This window comes from Choloepus didactylus, chromosome 12 (assembly GCF_015220235.1).
Source record: "Choloepus didactylus isolate mChoDid1 chromosome 12, mChoDid1.pri, whole genome shotgun sequence".
Lineage (NCBI taxonomy): Eukaryota > Metazoa > Chordata > Mammalia > Pilosa > Megalonychidae > Choloepus > Choloepus didactylus.
The window spans coordinates 21429788-21452676 of NC_051318.1; the positions used below are offsets into that span (position 1 = coordinate 21429788).

The 22889-nt window shown below is 40.7% G+C and overlaps 2 protein-coding genes across 6 annotated transcripts in view; one reads left to right on the forward strand and one right to left on the reverse strand.

Annotated features, from left to right (window-relative positions):
• CUL4A (cullin 4A) overlaps positions 1-2223 on the reverse strand; it is a 67973-nt gene extending 65750 nt beyond the window's left edge. Inside the window, 3 exon segments of the mRNA XM_037800126.1 lie at positions 228-331; positions 790-948; positions 2130-2223. Of these exon segments, the coding sequence (XP_037656054.1) occupies positions 228-331; positions 790-948; positions 2130-2158 (292 nt within the window). The 5' untranslated portion in view covers positions 2159-2223.
• Positions 2171-22889, forward strand: part of PCID2 (PCI domain containing 2) — a 97638-nt gene continuing 76919 nt past the window's right edge. For 4 of the 5 annotated variants that reach the window (XR_005211128.1, XR_005211125.1, XR_005211126.1 and 1 more), the window contains exon 1: positions 2171-2430. Coding sequence is in view for 1 of the 5 variants with exons in the window: in XM_037800129.1 (XP_037656057.1) it covers positions 2233-2430 (198 nt within the window). In the remaining 4 variants the exon portion in view is untranslated. The remainder of the gene's footprint in view (positions 2431-22889) is intronic. The other variant, XM_037800129.1, reaches the window with a different exon arrangement.

Genomic DNA, 22889 nt, shown 5'->3' on the forward strand with positions numbered 1-22889 from the left:
AAAAGCCCGTGTTTTACACATTTTAAGAAGGATAATCCTTTTCTCGGAAGGGTGTTTAGTCCTGAGGCGGACAATAATGCTGGGAACTACGGCAGAATTGTGGATATGTGGCCTGCAGGATTAGGAGGTTAAAATGCCGACTCATTGGGCCTTTTACTACCTTAGAAGAAAATATGTATTGTCCTATAATCGTTGCATAAGATTTAAAACCTTCCTTCATTTCGTACCCTGAAAGGTGTCCAGGGTCCAAAACCGCCTAGTGGCTGGACAAAAGTGATGTTCAAGTTTGAAAGCGACTCGATGAACAGCCACAGAGAGCTTGCACAGAATCCTAGCGAGTAAGCGACGGAAAGCTGAGGGATTGGCCTGCAAGCACACCAGGAGGTAGAGGGTGGCCCGGGGCAGACCCCGAAGCACCGCGACGGCATTCCCCCCAGCCCTTCACCGCAGAGCCCCGCGCTGCCCAGAGCAGGCGAGGTCGGCGCAGGTCAGCCCGGCGCGTGCGCGGGGCGCGCAGCCCGCGCCCCTTCCCCATTGGCCGTCCCCGCCCCGACGTCTCCGCCGCGCGGTCGAACACGCCGGCCTCGCCCGCGGGGGGCGCAGGAAGCCACTCTCGCCGCCCCTTCCTCCCCGGACGAGCGCCCCTGGCAGCCTCAGTGGGGCGCACCGGCCTGGCTGTGGGGTTCCCCAGGGTCTCGGGATGCCGCGCGGGGCCGGTCTGGCCGGAGACCGTTTCGGCTTCGCTTCCCCTCCCCCCACGACGAGGCGCGATCGCCCTCCTGTACCTACCTCGGAAATTTTTGATCACTAATTTCTTTGAGCCGCTGCCGCCCCCAGGTTTCGTGGAGACTGCGGCGGCTGCCGCGAGGGAAGCAGGTTTCGTGAGGCCATTGGTGTGTCCAACGAGAGCCGAGAAGTTCCCCTTCTTGGGGGTCTCGTCTGCCATGTCTACTGCCGAGAAAACAAACCGGTGGCGGCCGCTCCGCCCCGCCCCCACCCTTGGCCTGTCCCCTCCTCCAGTCGCGGCCCGGGCCGCGCTTCCTCCTCCTCTTTCCCCCGCGGCTTGGTCTCCCCGCCTCCTTCTCCGCCCCCGCCCGGTGCCCCGGCCCCCTCCGGAGGTGAGAGCTAGGCCCCGCCGGCTGGGTGAGGAACGGAGGAAGCTACGCGGAGTCTCCTCCGGGAGCGCGCTCCGGAGGAGTCTATGCTGTGACGGAGGGGAGCAGCTCCTCTCGGCCCTCGTCAGCCCTTCCTTCTTCCCCAGATAAAAGTAATCTCAGCGCCCACACGGCTGGCTTGGCTGGAAACCTGCGCCCCTGTGGTGTAAACACTGCCGCCGGCCGGAGCCGGAACCCGGCCTCCTCTCCGCCCCCACCGGCGGCCTCAACTTTCCTAGGCCCGCCCCCTCCCCTCGGCCCGGCTCCTCGGGACTCCGCCTCGGGAAGGGAGAGTCCGCGACTAAAAGGGGCCGGTCCCGCGCGTGGCCGCGCGAGCCGCAGTGACTGCCGCCCTCCGTGGCTCAGCCCGGTCTTCCACGAGCTTCCTCCCAACCGCCAAACCTCCCATGCCCTTGCCATTGTTCTCAAGTCCCTTCTCTCCTGTCCCCCGTCTCCATGGCTCAGGTGCCCTCAACTCGGGGCCGACTTTTAATCAGTCTCCATCTTGATCTGTGTAATTGGTTTGCATTTTGCACGCGGAAGCTTTGATGCCGTGAGAGGATGGCGGGTTCTGGGGAGGTCAAACACCCGTGACCTCCTGAGCCCCCGCGTTGCGGGCTTACCGGCGTGAGGGCCAACTGCCGCTCACTCCGCGCTTGCGCGCCGGGGGACTCCAGGCACCGGGGCCTGGGAGTGGACAGGGAAATCCGAGGGTTTAACACAGCGGATTTTTTTTTTTCTTTTTCAACATGTAAACAATCGTGGAGTAGAGCGGAGTCGAAAGGCATCTACGCCATGTGAGGTTGTCCTCCGCCACGAAATTCCAAACCCTCTCAGCTCCCAGGGGACTTCCCATGACACTCCATTACCTATCCCTTCATCTCTGATCCAATTTGTCCCGGTGGGACCAAATGAGAAATGAGGACCCAAGGAGACGTCTCAGTCTTCCTCAGCCCGTTTTTCCCGCTGTCCTACCCGGCTAGGGCTCGAAAACTTCTACGCATTGACAAGCCAGCTCTGGCTCCGGCTCCGGCTCCGGCGGGAATTCTCCCTTAGGAGCGAACAGCTAGGGGAAGGAATGACCAAACCACCTGGGAGCGCTTGGGATGGGGGTTGGATCACAGGCCGGAAGTGGCGCCAGCGCGCCAGCGGAAGTGGGAGCTCGACTTGTGTTTCTGGAGACCCAGCAAGGGACGGTGATCGTAGCTCGCTCTTGCTGTTGACCCCGCGGTCCGCTTCTATGGCGCACATCACCATTAACCAGTACTTGCAGCAGGTAACTTCCTGGCTGGGAGAGAATACAGGATACTGCTTTGATCGTTGGTCCCTCGGCTGGTGTCACCGTTATGTGCCATCTTTTTCTCTGCTCTTGAGGTCTGTTATTTCTTCCTTTGTCTGTTGCTCCTTCCACTGATTGGGTCTTCTGAACGGTAAGAGGATTTGAAGCAAGTCTTGACATTATAGAGTCTTTCAAGCTTTAGCGTGAAAAGGACGGGACTGGGGGTCAGGACATCCTGCTACGCTGTCACCGTAGGCAAGTCAATTAGTTTGGTGAATATTCCTGAGTTCTTCTTTGCAAATGGAAATTAATGACTTAAGCAAATACGCTTATTGTATTTACTGATTCTCGTTGCCTTCAGTTTAGGGACGTGTGTGTGTGTGTGTGTGTAGAGGGCCTGTGTATGAGTGGATCGGTTCTAGTGGACATGATGGGTCTGTAAGCTACACTAAGAACTTCAAAGTTAGCCATTGAGGGGTTTTAACCAAGGACTTGATTTAATCAGATTTTTGTTTCTGATGAATACTGGTGGAAGTTTGAAGGATGAATTTTAGGCAACTCAAATAGGAGATGGAGCTAACAAGTACTGCACTATTACTGTAGTTCTGATGCGAGCCACTATTTAGTCATACCTGTCCTTTAGTATGCTCCTTCTCTGTGTTAGCACTTTGCATACTTTATATCGTTTGGTAAATGTATCTCACAGGAGTTTTGTCCTTACAGCCTGTAGAGTGGCAGAAGCACATTGAATTCTTTCCGCTAAACTATACTAATTGCCAGAACTATAATAGTTGTAATAAGGATGGAGAAGAGAGGTAAAGGATTGAAGAAATATTTGAAGGAAACGTCACCAAGACTTGGGATTAAGAATGTGTAGATTGAGGGACAGGGAGGTTTCTAGCTTGGGGAATGGATGAGAACAGATTTGGAGGGAAAAATAAATTTAGTTTTGGATGTGTTGAGTTTGATGTGTCTGTTAACAAGCAGATAAAAATATCTAGCTGGCAGTTGAATACAGTCTGACATGATTGGGACCAATAGTTACTTAGTTAATTGAAAAAGTTGGCTAAAAATGGGAATCATGAAAAAAACAGATACATAATTTCATCTGAATTTAAAACCTACAATTGTGCATTCATTTGCCAATCTTTTGATATAGGTTTATGACCTTTACTTTAAGGATAGGTCTACATTTGTCTTGTCTTTGCAAAGTTAACATTTTTCAATGTCAGTTTATTTAAAGATGAGCAAGGAGGACATAGGCTATTGCAAAGAAATTTGAATATAGAATCACTCTAGAATTTTATGTATTTCTATATCTTTTTCAGTTTTCTTGCCTACACCTAATTCCTTTTTTTTAAAGATCACCTTTAAAGAGCCTTTTTAAAGCATGCAGCATAGTTTGTGAGAAACTCCCATTTTGCATTCATATTTCATTGGTGTCATTAAAATACATGATTTACAGTAACACAAGTAGCAAAAAAGATTTGAGGATAAACACATCTGGATATGGATATGCATGCATATTACCTGGCAAAAGTTTGGGTGTTTATTAGAGTGAAGCCTCCTAGGTATAAGCCTTTATCTTGCTCTGGGCATCAGCCAATGTATTTTACAGAGGGTTTGGAGAAAGTCGCTTATTCCAGTAAGTCAGTTAAGGTGAAGCTGGTAAGAGAGATTCTACTGTATTGGAGTCTAGAGTTCAATAGGCAAGTTTGGGTTAAAGATATAAATCAGAAAATTCTTGATGTACAATTGGTAGAAAAACTGTGAGAAAGAATGGGATGACCCAGGAAAAAAGTGGAATGTGGATAGGGAAATGGGTCCAGGATAGAATTCAATGAAGATGCTCATGCCCTAATTGGTTTACCAAAGGCAGAGTAGCTACCAGTGTGAGACCTTGAAAAATCCTCTTCCTCCTAATTTTGATGGAGAAAAGTATTTTTGGTTGAACTGGCCTGTTACTTAAAGTATATGTGTTAACATATTCTTCCATATTTAAAAAAAATAGGTACCATTTTGTAATCGAGAGTTAAGAAATGATTGTAGTTACTGAATTGTTATATAAATGCTTTCTCACTTTTTAGTATATTGTAGAATAGCCAAAAGTAAGTACCTGAAACAACTGAAACTCACTGAACTGTAAGCCAGATGCCTTGATCTTTGATGACAATGCTTTATCATGTAGCTATATAGTCTTTAACTTGTAACTGTAAAACCTCATCATAACTCATAACTGGCCCCGCTTGTACCCCTTATTTTATAACTTTGAAGTCTTGTGATCACATAGACAGTCCCTTAATGTTTATTAATGAACTTGAGTCGGCTGAGAACTAACCCACCCCAATTCCTAGGCCATCTTACTAGACAAAGTTAGTTCTAACCAGAATTGGCCCACCTGACATGTGTAGTAGCTTAAACCTTAACCTATAGGAGACCTATTCCTCATTATAATACTAAAAATTACACCAATCATCATGTTAAGGCGACCATTTTCTTACAAATGTTCTGTGACTAAGCATGCAATCAATCTGTGCATGCCCAATAATGAGGCTATCTCTATCTTGGTTATCTTGAGCCATTATACTCATTATGCTGAGCCTTCCTGTTTTTGAATACTGTACAACTACGAGTTACTGCAGTTCAGAGAGACAGATCTGGGGCCCATAAGCTTCCTGTTCTCCTTGCTCTGTGCTTGGCAATAGAGTTCTTTCTCCCTTTGAAACCCTGGTGTCACAGGATTGGTCATTGTGTGCATTGGGCAGTGTACCCATGCTTTGATCAGTATCAGTTAACTGTGAAACAGAGTGGCAAACTCTTGTACCCATACATTGTAACAGTATATGTTTGATTTGTTGTTTAGAAACATAGGTGCCAGTGGAACTGTATCTATACATAAATCACACTATCTTTTAACCATTCATCCAAGCCAGGAATTTGGGGGAAACCATTAACTCCTTCTTTACTCACTGCAAGTAGTACTTTAATTTATATAGTTATAATCAGTGGTCTTTTTTTTCTCCCCTTATTAGAGAAGTTGTGGGTTTGCAGAACAATCATACATGAAATACAGGTTTGCTACCTGTTTTAGTTCCCTAGGCCACTCAAGAAAATAATAAAATGGTTGGTGTAAACAATGTGATTTTATTAGCTTATGGTTTTGAGGCTAGTGAAAATCAGGCATCATCAAGGCAGTGCTTTTCTCCCTGAAGACTGTTTTGTTCTGGGGCTGGCAATTCTTGGCTTCTCTGTCACATGGCAAGGCACATAGTGGCATCTCCTGGTCCCTCCCTTCTCTTCTGGGTTCCATTGATGTCCAGCCTCTTGCTTCCTGTGCTTTCTCTTTCTTTGTCTGAATTTTGCTCCATTTGTAAGGGACTCCAGTGATAGGATTAAGACCATCCAGATTGAGGTGGGCAACACCTTTTTTTCTCTTTTTTTTTTAATTTTAAAGTTTTTTATTTATTGAGACTGTTCACATACCATACAATTATCCAAAAATCCAAAGTGTACACTCAATCAATCATTTGCCCCTGGTATCATCATACAGCTGTGCATCCATCTCCACAATTTTTTTTTCAATGTTTAGAACATTTTCATTACTTCAGAAAAGAAATACAGACAAAAAAAAGGAAACTCAAATCCTCCCATACTCCTAATTACCCCCCTCCATTGTTGACTTATAGTATTGGTATAGTACATTTGTTACTGTTGATGAAAGAATGTTAAAATACTACTAACTGTAATTAGTTTGCAATAGGTATATTTTTTCCCTATATGCCCCTCTATTATTTTTTTTAAAGTTTCAGAATATTATTTAATTTTCAGGTATTTATAGTCATCTTATTTGATATCACAAAATAGTGGCTGTTATAAGTTTTACAGATGAGGATATTGTTGCACTGTTTTCACCATATCTAGGGTGCAGAATAAATCTGAATACAGATCAATACTTCCCCTTCTTCCTCCTTTGCATGTTTCCAAACATGCCTACACGTAACCCTTGCTATTGAAATTATTTTTATCTGAACCAAGGAACTAAATGCATTGAGACAATTTTGTTTTATTTAGAGGAATTCTCAATGTAAACTATACAAGAGAGTAAATAGTTTTTTTTTTGTTTTTTTTTTTGTTTTTTGCCAAACCCTCTATCTGAACCCAGAAGCTAAACTGGTTCAGTATTTTCCATTAACTATGCAATAAATAGCCAATCTTGGGTCCACAATTAATGTTCTTTTGTTTCAGTGTATGAAATAGAAGTTAATAATTGCCACTTAAATTTAGTGGTTCAATGACTACAAAAACAGATGTCTCCCCATATATAAATAGACATTTTCACCAACACTGCTCCCTATGTGCCTTTGCTCTATATATCCCATGCCTATTTCCAGACAATGGCATCTAATCTACACCAACCAATAAAACAATTGACAATACACATTTTTCAATGGTCTCAAAAAGTATAAGAGTATTCCTTTGGATTTTCAAAAGAAGTCTTTATTTTCAGACTTTAATTTAATAGTTTTTATTTATTCTTAGTCTAATTCCTGTTTTATCAATTAGGAAATTAAGAGTCATCTTACAAGTTAAGTGAGGTGACCACATTTACAATCAGCAAGTCAGAAAAGTGAGGCAAGTATCTTTATCTTCTGACTTCTAGTGTTTCAGAAAGAATGCCATGCCATAAACCTGAGTTATCCATTTGAAATAGAGTGAAAGAAATGGTAGCATGGAATAGGATGTGATACCAAGTATGTTTTCTCCTTCATAGTGTCACCATTCTGCAATGTCTGTTTATTCCTCTCTGAAATATGGAATTAAAAATAATTTAGTATAGGGTTGTGTCTTATGATGACTATGATGATAATAAAACCAAACTCATATTCAGTGGTCACTATATGGCTTAAAAAATGCATCTTCATCTAATATTATGGAATCTTTCTCCATATCTCTCTCTCCTTTCTTTGTTTCTCTGTCAGTAGGGCTCCCTTTAGTATCTCAAGTAGGGCAGGTCTTTTATTGGCAAAATCTCTCAGCGTTTGTTTGTCTGTGAAAAATTTAAGCTCTCCCTCAAATTTGAAGGAGAGTTTTGCTGGATAAAGTATTCTTGGTTGGAAATTTTTCTCTCTCAGAATTTTAAATATGTCATGCCACTGCCTTCTCACCTCCATGGTGGCCACTGAGTAGTTACTACTTAGTCTTATGTTGTTTCCTTTGTATGTGGTGAACTGCTTTTCTCTTGCTGCTTTCAGAACTTGCTCCTTCTCTTCAGTATTTGAGAGTCTGATCAGAATATGTCTTGGAGTGGGTTTATTTGGATTTATTCTATTTGGAGCTCACTGGGTATTTATGCTTTGTGTATTTATATTGTATAGAAGGTTTGGGAAATTTTCCCCAACAGTGTCTTTGAAAACTCTTTCTAGACCTTTACCCTTCTCTTCCCCTTCTGGGACATCAATGAGTCTTATATTTGGATGTTTAATTTTATCTATCATATCCCTGAGGTCCATTTTGATTTTTTTGATTTTTTTCCCCATTCTTTCTTTTGCTTTTTCGTTTTCCGTTTTGTCGTACTCCAGGTCACTGATTCATTGTTCAGCTTCCTCTAGTCTTGTACTTTGAGTATCCAGACTCTTTTTAATTTGGTCAACAGTTTCTTTTATTTCCATAAGATCTTCTATTTTTTAATATACTCTTGCAATTTCTTTTTTTTTGCTCTTCTTCATGTCTTTTATATTCTGTGCCATGCTCTTCTTCATGTCCATTATACCCTGTGCCATGGTCTCATTGTTTGTCTTTAGTTCTTTGATTAATTGCTCCAAGTACTGCATCTCCTCTGATCTTTTGATTTGGGTGTTTGTGTTTGGGTTATCCATATCATCTGTTTTTTTCACGTGCTTTAAAATTTTCTGTTGTTTTTGGCCTCTTGGCATTTGCTTAACTTGATAGGGTTCTTTTAGGATATGTATGCTAATTCAAAGACTTCTCTTTAATTTGTCAGATCTACAGCTTGGTGACGTACACTTTCTCTAACTAACCAGCAGGTAGTGTCTGCGAGCCACCTATTCCCCTCAATCTGGTTCTCCCCAACTTTGTCTTTGTGGTGTGTGGGGGTCTGATTCTTGTGGGGTCTAATTGGTGCACCAGTTTTGCATATGTTGTTGGTGCTGTCCGCCCTGAATGTGGGGTGTGTGTCTGAGCAGCTAGGGAGCGAGGGCGACTCCAACAGTCAAACCTCCCAGGTATTCCCAGAGATCCAAGGCCTTCCCAAGAATCCAGACCTTCAGTTCAGCCTCGCCACAGTTTGTCTCTGTTGCTGACCCGCGAGTCCTTGGTATTGGCGTATGGTCCCTGGGATTTCCAAGTGGCTCTCTCTTCCAAGCCGTGCCTTTCTAGGGCCTCTGATGAGGGAAGGCTGTGTTACGTCACAAGTGAGCGCCGACCCTCAAGGGAAGTTCTGGTCTGCCGGGCCATGTAGGGGCGCTCCCAGCCTGCTGAAGGATGGCTGAATGGTGTGTGTTAATTTTCCCCTCCTCACACCGCTCTGCCTTCCCAGCTCTTGGACAACCAGCTGTGGGTGCACAAAAGGCTGCCGTCCATGCCAGACACTGTAGCATGTGCATGTGTTTTTGGAAACACTTCTCGTCGCACTAGGGTTTTTTGGCACAGCTCTGGGCTGCGGCACCAGCACAGGCAGGAGCGTTCCCAGCCCACTGGGAAGATGGCTATAAGGGGCGTGGTTTTTTTCCCCTTTTGGCTAACCTCTGCGTGCCTTGCTCCGAGACAGTTAGCAGCAGGTGCATGAAAGGCTATTGTCCATGCCAGATACTGAGGCGTACTCACCGGTTGTGGAGACGCCCTTCCTGCCTCACTTCCCTGTGCGGTTCTCGCTGCCGTATCCGCAGCTGCTTTTGGGTTTTTAGAAAGAACTAGTCCGACTCCAAACGCCAACCCATGGTTTCCCCACACTGCAGCATGGCCACCGGATACTCAGCAGGCCCACCTACTTGCTTCAGAACGCAGACTCCTGGTTTCACCAAGTGCACTGCCCCTGTGGATCCAGCAGACCCCGTCCAGCTGGTGCATCGCTGGATCTGGTGCTCTGGGTGACCCTCTGGCTTTTATCTAGTATCCCTCACAGAGGTGTTCCCTTGCCCTGTCTCTCCTAACTTCCATCTTCCGGAGGTCCGGATCCACAGTTTTTACTTACAGATTTTATGCTGTGATCTTGGGCATTCCTCCCAATTCAGGTTGGTGTATGATGAGTGGATGGTCACGTTTGTCCCCCTGCAGTTATTCTGGCTTATTTACTAGTTGTTCCAGGGGGACTACTTGGCTTCCACTCCTTTCTATGCCACCATTTTAGATCCTTCTCCGGGCAACACCTTTTTAACTGAAGTAACCTCATCAAAAGGTCTTACTTACAATGGGTTTATATCCACAGGAATGGATTAAATTTAAGAACATGTTTTTCTGGGGTATATACAGCTTCATACCACCACACTGGGCTATTTGTATGGAACACCTTTCATTTGTATGGAACATTTGTTAAAATTGGTGAAAGCATATTTTTATAATTGTACTGTTAACTGTAGGCCGTGGTTTAATTTAGGGTTCACTATGTGTAGTACAGTCCCATGGATATTTAAAAAAAATATTTTTTAACATATATACAACCTAATATTTCTTTTTTAACAGTACTCACATATATGTTTCAGTGCTGTTAATTACATTCACAATGTTGTGCTACCATTACCACCATCTATTACCAAAACATTTCCATTGTTACAAATAGGAATCAGGTACATTTTAAGCCTTAACTTTCCATTCCCTATCTCCACCCCATCCCTTGGCAACTGTATTCTAGAATATGACTCTATGAGTTTGCTTATTTGAATGATTTCATATTCATGAGCTCATACAATGTTTGTCCTTTTGTGTCTGGCTTATTTCAGTCAACAAGATGTCTTCAAGGTTCATCCATGTTGTCACATGTATCAGAACTTCATCCCATTTTATGGCTGAAGAGTATTCCATTATACACACACATACACACACACACACACATACCATACTTTGTTTATCCATTTATCTGTTGATGGACACTTGGGTTGCTTCCATTTTTTGGCAATTGTGAATAATGCCGCTATGAACATTGGTGGTCAAATATCGATCTGAGTCCCTGCTTTCAGGTCTTTTGGGTATATATCTAGTAGTGGGATTGCCTGGCCATATGATAATTTTATGCTTAACTTTCTGAGAAACTGCCAAACTGTCTTTCATAGCAGCTATACCATTTTACATCTACACCAGCAATGGATGACTATTCCTATTTCTCTGTATCCTCTCCAACACTTGTAATTTTCCATTTTTTAAATAGTAGCTACACAAAGCTCCCTTTGTGTAGGTTGTCATTTTACTTTCATTATAATCCTTTTCATTTCATTATAATCCTTTGGATCACAAAAGTTTTAATTTTGATGAGGTCCCATTTTATCTATTTTTTCTTTTGTTGCTTTGCTTTGGGTGTAAAGTCTAAGAAGCCATTGCCTAACACAAGGTCCTGAAGATGCTTTCCTATGTTTTCTTTTAGAAGTTTTTTTTTAAATTTCATTTTGAAATAAATTCAAACTTACAGGAACAATTGCAAAAACAATACAAAACCCATACACAGAACTGCAGCATACCCCTCCCCCCTCCCCCGATACCCCGATCCACCAACTTTAACATCCTGTCACACCATCATTTCTTTCTTTCCCTCCCTCCCTATCTATCATCCATCATCTATTGCTCTGTCTTCTGAACACATGAGAGCTAGCTGCACACATCCTTGAACAAACAATATAATTCACATATACAATTCCCATGAACAAGAACATTCTTTTATGCAATCCCATTAAGCGCAGCTAAGAAGTTCAAGAAATTCAACATTGATACAAAGCTTACATTCTATATTTCCTTTTTTTTTTTTTTTCTTATGTCCCAACGGTGTCCCTTTGAGCCTCTTCTCTTCCATCCTCAGATCCCATCCAGGATTGTCCTTGGCATTTAGTTGTCATTGCCTTCTTCTAGAAGTTTTAAAGTCCTGGTTCTTATATTTGGGTCTTTGACCCATTTTGAATTGATTTTTGTATAAAGTATAAGGTAGGGGGTCCTCCTTTTTTTTTAATACAAATAGAAATTTACTTTTCCCAGCCCCATTTGTTGAAGAGACTATTCTTTCCCAATTGAATGGTCTTTCCCCCTTATCAAAAATCAGTTGGGCCATAAAAATAAGAGTTGATTTTTGAGCGCTCATTTTGATTCCATTGGTCTGTATGTCTGTCCTTGTGCTAGTACCATGCTGTTTTGATTACTGTGGCTTTGTAATAAGTTTTAAGATCAGGAGTGTGAGTCCTACAGCCATTTTCAACAAGGCGTTGGCTATTTGGGGCCTTTTACCCTTCCATATCAATTTGATGATTGGCTTTTACAGTTCAGCAAAGAAGGTTGTTGGAGTTTTAAATGGGATTGTATTGAAAGTATAAATCACTTTGGGTAGTATTGACATCTTAACAATATTTAATCTTCCAATCCATGAACATGTCCATGAAGGATGTCCTTCCATTTATTTAGTTCTTTGATTTCTTTTAGCAATATTTTGTAATTTTCTGTGTGCAAGTCTTTTATATCCTTGATTAGATTTATTCCTAGATATTTGATTCTTTTAGTTGCTATTGTAAATGGAATTTTTTCTTGTTTTTTTCTTCTGATGGTTTTTGCTTGTCTATAGAAATACTCATTTTGGAGGGTTAGCCTTGTACCCTGCCACTTTGCCTAATTCATTTCTTTGCTCTAGGAGCTTTGTTGTGGATTTTTAGGATTTTCTATATAGAAGACAAGAAGATAGCAGATGTGCAAATAGGGAAAGTTTTACTTCTTCTTTTCCTGTATGGGTAACTTTTATTTCTTTTTCTTGCCTAATTACTCTGGCTAGAGCTTCCAGTACAATGTTTAATAACAGTGATGACTCTGGGCATCCTTGTCTTGTTCCTGATCTTAGAGAGAAAGCTTTCAGTTTTTCACCATTAATTAGGATGTTCACTGTGGGCTTTTCATATGTGCCCCTTATCATTTTGAGGAAATTTCCTTCTATTCCTAGTATTCAAAGTATTTTTATCAGGAAGAGGTGCTGGATTTTGTCAGATGCCTTTTCTGCATCAATTGAGTTGAACTTGTGGTTTTTTCCTCTTCATTCTGTTAATGTGGTGTATTACACTGTTCTTGGTTTGCTAGAGCTGCCATTTTGCAAAATATCAGAAATGGATTGGCTTTTATAAATAGGATTTATTAGGCTACAAATTTACAGTTGTAAGGCCATGAAACTGTCCAAACTAAGGCATCAATAAAAAGTACTTTGGCTGATGAAAGGCTAATGGCGTCCGGAACACCTCTGTCAGCTGGGAAGGCATGTAGCTAGTGTCTTCTGGTCCTTTGTCCCCGGAGTGTGTTTTAAAATGGCTTTCTCCAAAATGTCTCTGGGCTTCTGTCTCTGTTAGTTTCTCTCAGCTCTCTGCTTGGTTCTCCTGGGTGTTTCTCTCTAAGCATTTTGGAATTCTCTGTTAACTTCTCCAGGGCAAACTCTGGGCTTCATCTCTTAGCTTAGCATCTCTAAACATCCTTCTTTCTGCATCTCCCAGTGTCTCCAAGCATCTGGATCTGTTTTGGCTCTTCTCCTGGGGGATTACATATCTTAGCTTCTTCCAAAATGTCTCTCTCAACTTCTCTGAGCTCCTTCTCTCCTTAAGCTCTCTTAAAGGACTCCAGTGATGTAATTAAGACCTGCCCAGAGTGGGTGGGGTCACACCTCCATGGAAGTGATCTAATCAAAAAGTCTCATCTACAGTTGGGTCACATCTCCATGGAAACAAAACCTAATCAAATGTCCTACCCTAATCAAATGACTAGTAAGTCTGACTCCACAAGAGTGCACCAAAGAACATGGCTTTTGTGGGGGACATAATAGATTCAAACCAGTACATATATTAATTGATTTTCTTCTGTTGAACCATCCTTCCATACCAGGGATAAATCTCACTTGACCATAATGTATAATTCTTTTAATGTGTTGCTGGATTTGATTTGCTAGTGTTTTGTTGAGGATTTTTGCATCTATATTCATCAGAGATGTTTGTGATTTTCTTTTCTTGTGGTATTTTTATCAGGCTTTGGTGATGTAGGCCTCATAAAATGAATTAGGGAGAGTTCTCTCTCCTTCAGTTTTTTGGAAGATTTTGAGCAGAATTGGAATTAAGTCTTCTTATAATATTTGATAAAATTACCCTGTGAAGCCATTTGGTGCTTTTCTTTGTTGGGAGGGTTTTGCTTATGCATTCAGTCTCTTTTTTAGTAATTGGTTTGTTGAGATCTTCTATTTCCTCTTCTTTTTAAATGCAATTTTGTTGCAATATATTTACACAGCATAAAAAACCATCTGTTCTAGTTTGCTAATGCTGCCGGAATGCAAAACACCAGAAATGGATTGGCTTTTATAAAGAGGGTTTATTTGGTTACAAAGTTATAGTCTTAAGGCCATAAAGTGTCCAAGGTAAGTCATCAGCAATCGGGTACCTTCATTGAAGGATGGCCAATGGTGTCCAGAAAACCTCTGTTAGCTGGGAAGGCATGTGGTTGGCAACTGCTCCAGAGTTCTGGTTTCAAAATGACTTTCTCCCAGGACATTCCTCTCTAGGCTGCAGGTCCTCAAAAATGTCACTCTTAGTTGCTCTTGGGGCATTTTTCCTCTCTTAGCTTCTCTGGAGCAAAAGTCTGCTTTCAATGGCCATCTTCAAACTGCAGCTCCTCTCTCAGCTCCTGTGCATTCTTCAAAGTGTCCCTCTTGGCTGTAGCAAGCTTGCCTCTTCTGTCTGAGCTTATATAGTGCTCTAGTAAACCAATCAAGGCCCATGCTGAATGGGTGGGGCCACACCTCCATGGAACTATCCAATCAGAGTCATCACCCATGGCTGGGTGGGTCGCATCTCTATGGAAACCCTCAAAGAATTACAATCTAATCAACACTGATATGTCTGCCCACACAAGACTACATCAAAGATAATGGCATTTTGGGGGACACAATGTATTCAGACTGGCACACCATCCAAAGTATACAATTACTGGTTCACAGTATCATCACATAGTTGTGCATACAACCCCATGATCAAATATAGAACATTTTCATTACTTCAGAAAAGAAATAAAAAAGAAAACATTAATCCTCCCATATTCCTTATCCCCCTTATTATTTATTGACCCATAATACTGGTGTGGTACATTTGGTGCTGTTGATGAGAGTATTAAAATATTATTGTTAATTATAACCCATAGTTTGCAATAGGTACACTTACCCCCCTTATATCCTCTATTATTAACTCCTTATAATAGTGGCATACATCTACTCTAGTTCATGAAATAACTTTTTTATATTTGTATAGTTAATCGTGGATATTGTCTACCACAAGATTCCCTGTGTTATACATTCTTGTGTTTTAACCTTCAGCGTTCCTTCTGGAGACATACATGACTCTAAATTTCCTCTTTCCACCAGACATCATTCAGCACTGTTAATTATTCTCACAATAACATACTACCGTCACCTCTGTCTGTTTCCAAACATTTAAGTTCACCCTAGTTAAATATTCTGCAGGTATTTAAGCAACTGCTCCCCATTCTTTAGCCTCATTCTATATCCTGGTTGACCTATATTCTGTATTTTCTTCTATTTCTTCTTGAGTCAGCTTAGGTAGTTTGTATGTTTCTAAGAATTTGTCTATTTCATCTAGTTTATCTAATTTATTGGAGTACAGTTGTTTGTAGTATGTATCATCTAATAGTCTTTTTTATTTCAACAGGGCGGTAGTAATACCTCCCTTTTCATTTCTGATTTTTGTTATTTCTATCCTTTCTCTTTTTTTCTTTGTCAGTCTAGCTAAGAGAGTCTCGATTTTATTGATCTTTTCAATTAACTGACTTGGTTTTGTAGATTATCTCTATTGTCTTTTTTTTTTTTTTTTTTTTAACCTCTGAATTTCATTGATCTCCACTCTAATCTTTCTATTTCCTTCTTTCTGTTCCCTTTGGGTTTAGTTTTCTCTTCTTGTTCTAGTTCTTCCAATTTTTAGGTTAGGTCTCTGATGTGTGAAGTCTTTCTTCTTTTATAATGTAAGAATTTAGAGTTATAAATTTCTCTCTCAGACTGCCTTTGCAGCATCCCATACGTTTTGGTATGTTTACTTTCATTTTCATTAACCTCAAGATATTTCCTGTTTTCTCCTGTGATTTACTCTTTAAACCATAGGTGTTTTATAGTATGTTGTTTAATTTTCACATGTTTGTGAATTTCCCTTTTCTCCCTCTGTTATTGATTTCCAGCTTCATTCCATTGTGGTTGGAGAATATACATTGCATAATTTCAGTATTTTTTAATTTATTGAGACTTGTTTCATGATGTAAGATATGGTCTATCCTGGTGAATGATCCATATGCACTTAAGAATAATGTGTATTCTATTGTTGGGTGAAGTGTTCTATATATGTCTGTTAGGTCTAGTTGGTTTAGAGTATTATTGAAGGCTTGTATTTCCTTATTGATCTTCTGACTCAATGTCTATCCATTGTGGAAAGTGATGTATTAAAGTCTCCTACTATTAATGTAGAACCATCAGTTTCTTCCTTCAAATCTGTCAGTAACTGCTTCATATATTTTGGTGCATATATATTTATAATTGTTACCTCTTCTTATCGAATTGACCCCTTTATCAGTATATAATTACCGACCTTGTCCCTTGTAACTGTTTTTGAGTTTAAGTTTATTTTATCTGATATTATTATGGCTATTTTATCTCTCTTTTTGTTTACTACTTGTATGGAATATATTTTTTTTCATTCTTTCACTTTGAACCTACTTGTATCTTTGAATTTAAGGTGAATCTCTTACAGACAACATATAGGTAGGGTCATGCTTTTTTATCCATTCTGCCAATCTCTGCCTTTTGACTGAAGTTTTTAATCCATTTACATTTAAAGTCACTATTGATGATACAGGGCTTCTTTGCCATTTTGCTATTTAGCCTTTATAAGTGTTGTATGTTTTTTGTCCCGCAATTCTTCTGTTAATGCCTACTTTTATATATATTTGATTTTTTGTGTTGTACCATTTTGAGTGCTTTTTCTTTTCAATCTGGATATATTTTTCATCTGTTTTCCTTGTGGTTGCCGTATGTTTAAAATTTAACATCCTAAATATATTACAGTCATATGTGGTTTGATGCCAACTTAACTTCAATAGCATGCACATATACTTTTCATATACCCTTCTGTGCTGGTTTGAATCTGTTATGTACCCCAGAAAACCCTATGTCCTCTTAATCCAGTTTTGTGGGTGCAGACCTATTGTAGGTGGGACCTTTTGATTAGGTTGTTTCGATGTGATTCTGCCCATTCAAGATGGGTCTTAATCCCCTTGCTCCAGTCCTCTATGAGAGGATAAAAGACAGAGACATTTTGGAGAGTGAGCTCAGAGAAGCTAAGAGAGAGAAAAACACTGACAGAAGCTCAGAGGCATTTTGGAGAAAGGCATCTTGAAACTAGAACCCAGGAGAAGAAGGACCAACAGACATTGCCATGTGCCTCCCCATGTGACAGGAACCCTGGATGCCATCAGCCTTTCCTCAGAGAAGGTATCTATCTCTTGATGCCTTAATTTGGACATTTTCATGGCCTTAAAACTGTAAATTTACAACCTAATAAATCCCCATTGAAAAAGCCAACCCATTTCTGGTATATTGCATTCTTGCAGCTTAGCAAATCGAAACCCTCTCAATCCCCCCACTTTTTTTTTATATTTGTTACCCCTTATGTCTTTGTACATTATGTGTCCAACAACAACATTTATTTATCATTATTCTTTATGAATTTGTCTTAAAGCACCTGTAGGAAGTTAGAGGTGGAGTTAAACACTAAAGAATATAATACAATATTACTGGCATTTATAGTTACCTGCATGGTTCCTTTTACTGGAGGTCTTTAATTGTTTGCAGCTTTTAACCACTGTCTAGTGTCCTTTTCTTTCAGTCTGATGAACTCCCTCAGCATTTCTTGTAGGGTAGGTCTAGTGGTGATATACTCCTCCAGCTTTTGCTTATCTGGGAATGTCTTAATATCACACTCATTTCTGAAAAAAAGTCTTGCTGGATATAAAATTCTTGGTTGGCAGTTGTTTATTTTTCTGTTCTTTAAATATTTCAACCCACTGCCTTCTTGCCTCCAGGGTTTCTGATGAGAAATCATTGCTCAATCTGTTGGACTCCCTTGTACATAACATATTGCTTTTCCTCTTGCAGCTTTCAGAACTCTCTCCTTGTCCTTTGCATTCAATAATGTGATCAATATATGACAGAGTATATTTTCTTCATGTTTATCCTGTTTGGTGTTCTCTAGGCTTCTTGGATGTGTATGTTCATGCCTTTTGATAAGTTTAGAGAGTTCTCTGTCATCATTTCTTAGGGTATTTTTGCTTTTTATAATCCTTTTTTTTTTCTGTTCCTCAGCCTGACTCATTTCAATTGTCTTGTGTTCGAGTTTGGTGATTCTTTGTTTTACCAGCCCCAATCTACTGTTGAAAACCTTCCAGAATTTTTCATTTCAGTTGTTGTAGTCTTCAGCTTCAGTTATTCTGTTTGGTTCTTTTTTAAAATTTCAATCTCTTTACTAAAATTCTCATATTGCTCAATCATTGTTTTCTTGATATCCTTTAGTTCTTTCTCTGTGTTTTCCTTCTCTCCTTTAGTGGTTTTATGATCATTTTTTAAAGTCTTTGATATGTCCACATTTTGATCTTCCTTGTTGGTGTGTTCTGGATTTTTATCCCCTTCTTTTGGATAGGCCATCATTTCTTGTTTATTTGTCTTGTAATATTTTGTACACTGTTCATTTTAATATTTTAAAATGTTAATTCTGGGATTTATTCCCTGAGATGTCTGTTTCTTGATTTTGTAACCAGCTGGTGATAAGACAGAGTTATCTTGTGTTTCAACTCTGCTTTCAGGAAGGTCTGCCCAAGGCAAATGCAGTGTGTAGGGTCAGTCCTCCCTGTCTTTTTGGGCCTGTGACTTGTTCTGGGCTTTGTGCTTGTTAGTTATTGTGCCGGTTGGAATGTATTGTGTCCCCCAAATGCCATTATCTTTGATGTAGTCTTGTGGGACAAACGTTTTGGTGCTGATTAGATTTGCTTGGAATGTGCCCCACCCAGCTGTGGGTGATGACTCTGATGAGATATTCCCATGGAGGCATGGCCCCACCCATTCAGGGTGGGACTTGATCAGTGGAGCCATATAAATGAGCTGACTCAAAGAAAGGGAACTCAGTGCAGCTGTGAGTGATGTTTTGAATAGGAGCTACAGCCAAGAGGGACACTTTGAAGAAAGCACAGGAGCTGCAGATGAGAGACAGTTTGAAGATGGCCGTTGAAAGCAGACTCTTGCTCCAGAGAAGCTAAGAGAGGACAGATATCCCAAGTGCAGCTGTGAGTGACGTTTTGAAGGGGAGCAAGCTTGCTAGAGAGGAACGTCCTGGGAGAAAGCCATTTTGAAACCAGAACTTTGGAGCAGACGCCAGCCACGTGCCTTCCCAGCTAACAGAGGTTTTCTGGATGCCATTGGCCATCCTCCAGTGAAGGTACCCGATTACTGATGTGTTACCTTGGACACTTTATGGCCTTAAGACTGTAACTGTGTAGCCAAATAAACCCCCTTTTTATAAAAGCCAATCCATCTCTGGTGTTTTGCATTCTGCAGTATTAGCTAACTAGAACAGTTTTTTTTGAGTTTTCTTATTTATATGAGTTTGAATGCCCCTGTGTTTCCCAGAAGACAGACCTCCCTCTCCTGGATGTTTAAAGCAGGTAGGCCCTTTGCTCCAGACTGCCTGCCTCTATAGTTTCTTATACGCCTTTCATTGTCTCAAGCTACTTTGCCCGGAGGGCATATTCTAGGAGAGGGTGAAGGCATGCTGGACAGCAGTTTCCCAAGTCAGTCTGTCCCAGCCAAAGGAGAGCCAGGGACCCACGAAGGGGGCAGAGACCTTCTCTAAAGTGCCTTGGGGACGGGATCAGGAAGAGCACCAGCAACTTCTTCCCTGGCTCCTCAATGCTGAGCTTTTTTGGCTTGCCCAGCAAATGTAGCCTTCCACTAACTGACTCCCACAGTATCCTTAAGTGTCTTTAAGTCTTCTCCTCTGCTGCCTTTGTCCTGCCTGTATAATAGTTGTTCTGGTGGAAGGACTGAATTCCAGAGCTTCCTACTCTGTCATCTTCCTACGAGCACCCTGCAAATAGTTCTTTTTTTTTCTTTCAGATATATGCATAAGCTCATTTTACTCTGTCTGTTTTTTAGGGTAGGAAACAAAGGCACAGAGAATTTATATTTAAAAACCTAAACGAAGAAACCTTCTATCTTCTAATCTTCAGACCTGCAAATAGTTCTTTACCTAGTCTTCTTAGGTGTAGCTCCTAAGTCTCTCTTGTACCCATCCCTTCTTTGCTTGTCTAGACTATTGTAGCTTTTTATCTAATTTCCCTGGTTCTTATCTGATTCTGCTACACTGGTCGTCTCAGTGAAGCAGAGCAAAGAGGAAAGGATAGGCTTTAAAGGCTTAGACTTCAGCTCAAATCTGGCTAAACTATTTTTACTAATTCTGAGACTTTCGACAAGTTATCTAACTCATCTGAATCTCCGTATATAAATAGAATTCATATGAGTTGTGAGAATTAAATGAGGCCAGAAATGTACAGGGCTTAGAATACCATATGTAGTCAGTAAATGACAGTTTTGTTATTTTGTTAGAAGATTTGAGCATCTGCCTCTATTACTTAAAACTTCATTGGCTCTCTATTTCCTATAGGAAAAGTTGCAAATATCTTAGCATATTATCTGGTCTGTACTTAGTTGTTTAGCTTTATCTTTTAATACTGCTTCATCTATTTGATACTGTAACCATAAAGATTTACTTGATCCTTGTGAAATATACCACTGTCAGTCTTGTCTTGTCTTTTCCCCTTCTTCCCTCTATCCTTCCTTCCTTCCTTCAATACACATAACTTATAATTTACCAGTTGAGAGGCATTAAGTACATTCACAGTGTTGTACAGCCATCATCACTAACTAGTTCCAGAACCTTCTGTTACTCCAAATGGAAATCTTGTACCCATTAAGCAGTCACTCCGCCTTCCTTCCTCACTCCATCCCTTGGCAATCACTCATCTGCTTCTGTCTCTATGGATCTGCCTCTTCTGGATATTTCTAATAAATGGAATCTACAATTTGTGGCCATTTGTGTCTGGCTTCTTTTACTTAGCATAATGTTTTGAAGGTTCATCCATATTGTTTCATATTTACTTCATATTCATCCATGTTATAGCATGTTGTGCCGGTTTGAATGTATTATGTCCCCCAAAATGCCATTATCTTTGATGCAGTCTTGTGTGGGCAGATGTATTAGTGTTGATTAGATTGTGATTCTTTGATTGAGTGTTTCCATGGAGATGCGACACACCTAACTGTAGGTGATAACTCTGATTAGATAATTTCCATGCAGGTGTGACCCTGCCCATTCAGCCTGGGCCTTCGTTAGTTTATCAGAGCACAATATAAGCTCAGACAGAAGGAGTGAGCTTGCTACAGCCAAGAGGGACACTTTGAAGAATGCACAGGAGCTGAGAGAGGAGCTGCAGCTTACAGAGACATTTTGGAGACAGCCCTTGAAAGCAGACTTTCGCTCTGGAGAAGCTAAGAGAGGACGTATGCCCCAAGAGCAACTAAGAGTGACATTTTGAGGAACTGCAGCCTAGAGAGGAACATCCTGGGAGAAAGCCATTTTGAAACCAAAACTTTGGAGCAGACACCAGCCACATGCCTTCCCAGCTAACAGAGGTTTTCCAGACACCATTGGCCATCCTCCAGTGAAGGTACTCCATTGCTGATGTGTTACCTTGGACACTATATGGCCTTAAGACTGTAACTGTGTAATCAAATAAACCCCCTTTTATAAAAGCCAATCCATGAACAGTTGTATTAGTTTTCCAGGGCTGCTATAATAAACAGGAATTTATTGGCTCACTGCTTGGAGGCTAGTAGTCCAAAATTAAGGTATTTACAGGCCATGCCTTCTCCATAGTGTATAGCTTTCTGCTTGTGGCTTGCTGGCAATCAACTTCTGCCTGTGTCACATGGCGACCTATCTCCTCCAGTCTCCCCTGTGGCTTTACTTCCATGTCCAAACTTCCTTTGCTTTTAAGGACTATAGTCTTACAGGATTATGGCCTATTCTGATTCAGTTTGGCCTTATCTTAATAGGAACTTCCAAGATCTTATTTACAAATGAGTTCACATCCACAGGAAGGGAGGGTGAGGGGGTGGAGAGAAGGTGATTAGAACTTGAACATGTCTTTGTGGGAGTCATGATTCAGTCTGCTGCAGTGGGCATCTAATTTAGTTTTTTATTCAGAGAGGACAGGCTGAATTAATTTACATTTTTCCATATTTTGTACTTTTGAAAATTGATTTTCTACTTAGAAAACGGTCAGTTTGAATATATCTTCTCCCCAAGGCCAGATTTCTTCATCACTTTGCCCATTTTCCATCTCCTACCCCTCATTAAATTAAGAAGGAGGAAGCCATTTGTGCCAGTTTGAATGTATTATGCATTATGTCCCCAGAATGCCATTATCTTGGATATAATCTTGTGTGGGCAGATGTATCAGTGTTGATTAGATTGTAATTCTTTGAATGTTTGCATGCATTTAATTGTCATTATCTCTTTACTTTCTCTTTCTTTGCTTTTTAAATTTTGGAAACATACATAAAACATAAATCTTCTTATCCTATCACCTCCCAAGCATGCCATTCAGTGGAATTAATCACATTCACTATGTTGCAATACCCTCACCACCACCCATTACTATAACTTTCTCTTCACTCCAAATAGAAACCCTATGCTCATTTTGCATTAACTCCCCACTGCCCCTGCCTCCTACTCTGGTAATCTGTACTCTACTTTCTGTTTCGGTGAGTTTGCTTATTCTCTGATATTTTCTTTGTGGTTACCATGGGGTTTAAATTTAGCATCCTAAATCTATAACAATTACATTTGCTTTGATACCACCCTAACAATTTGAATAGCATACATAAACTCTCTTCCTATGTGCCCCCCACCTTTGTGTAATTTCTGTCACAAATTGCATATATATATATATATATATATATATATATATATATACATGATGAGTCCAAAACCATTGATTATCATTACATTTTATGCATTTGCCTTTTAGAGCCTGTAGGAAATAAAAAGTGGAGTTACAAATAGTAACTCCAAAAACTACAGTAGTACTGGTATTTTTATTTACCATGTCATTGTCTTTAC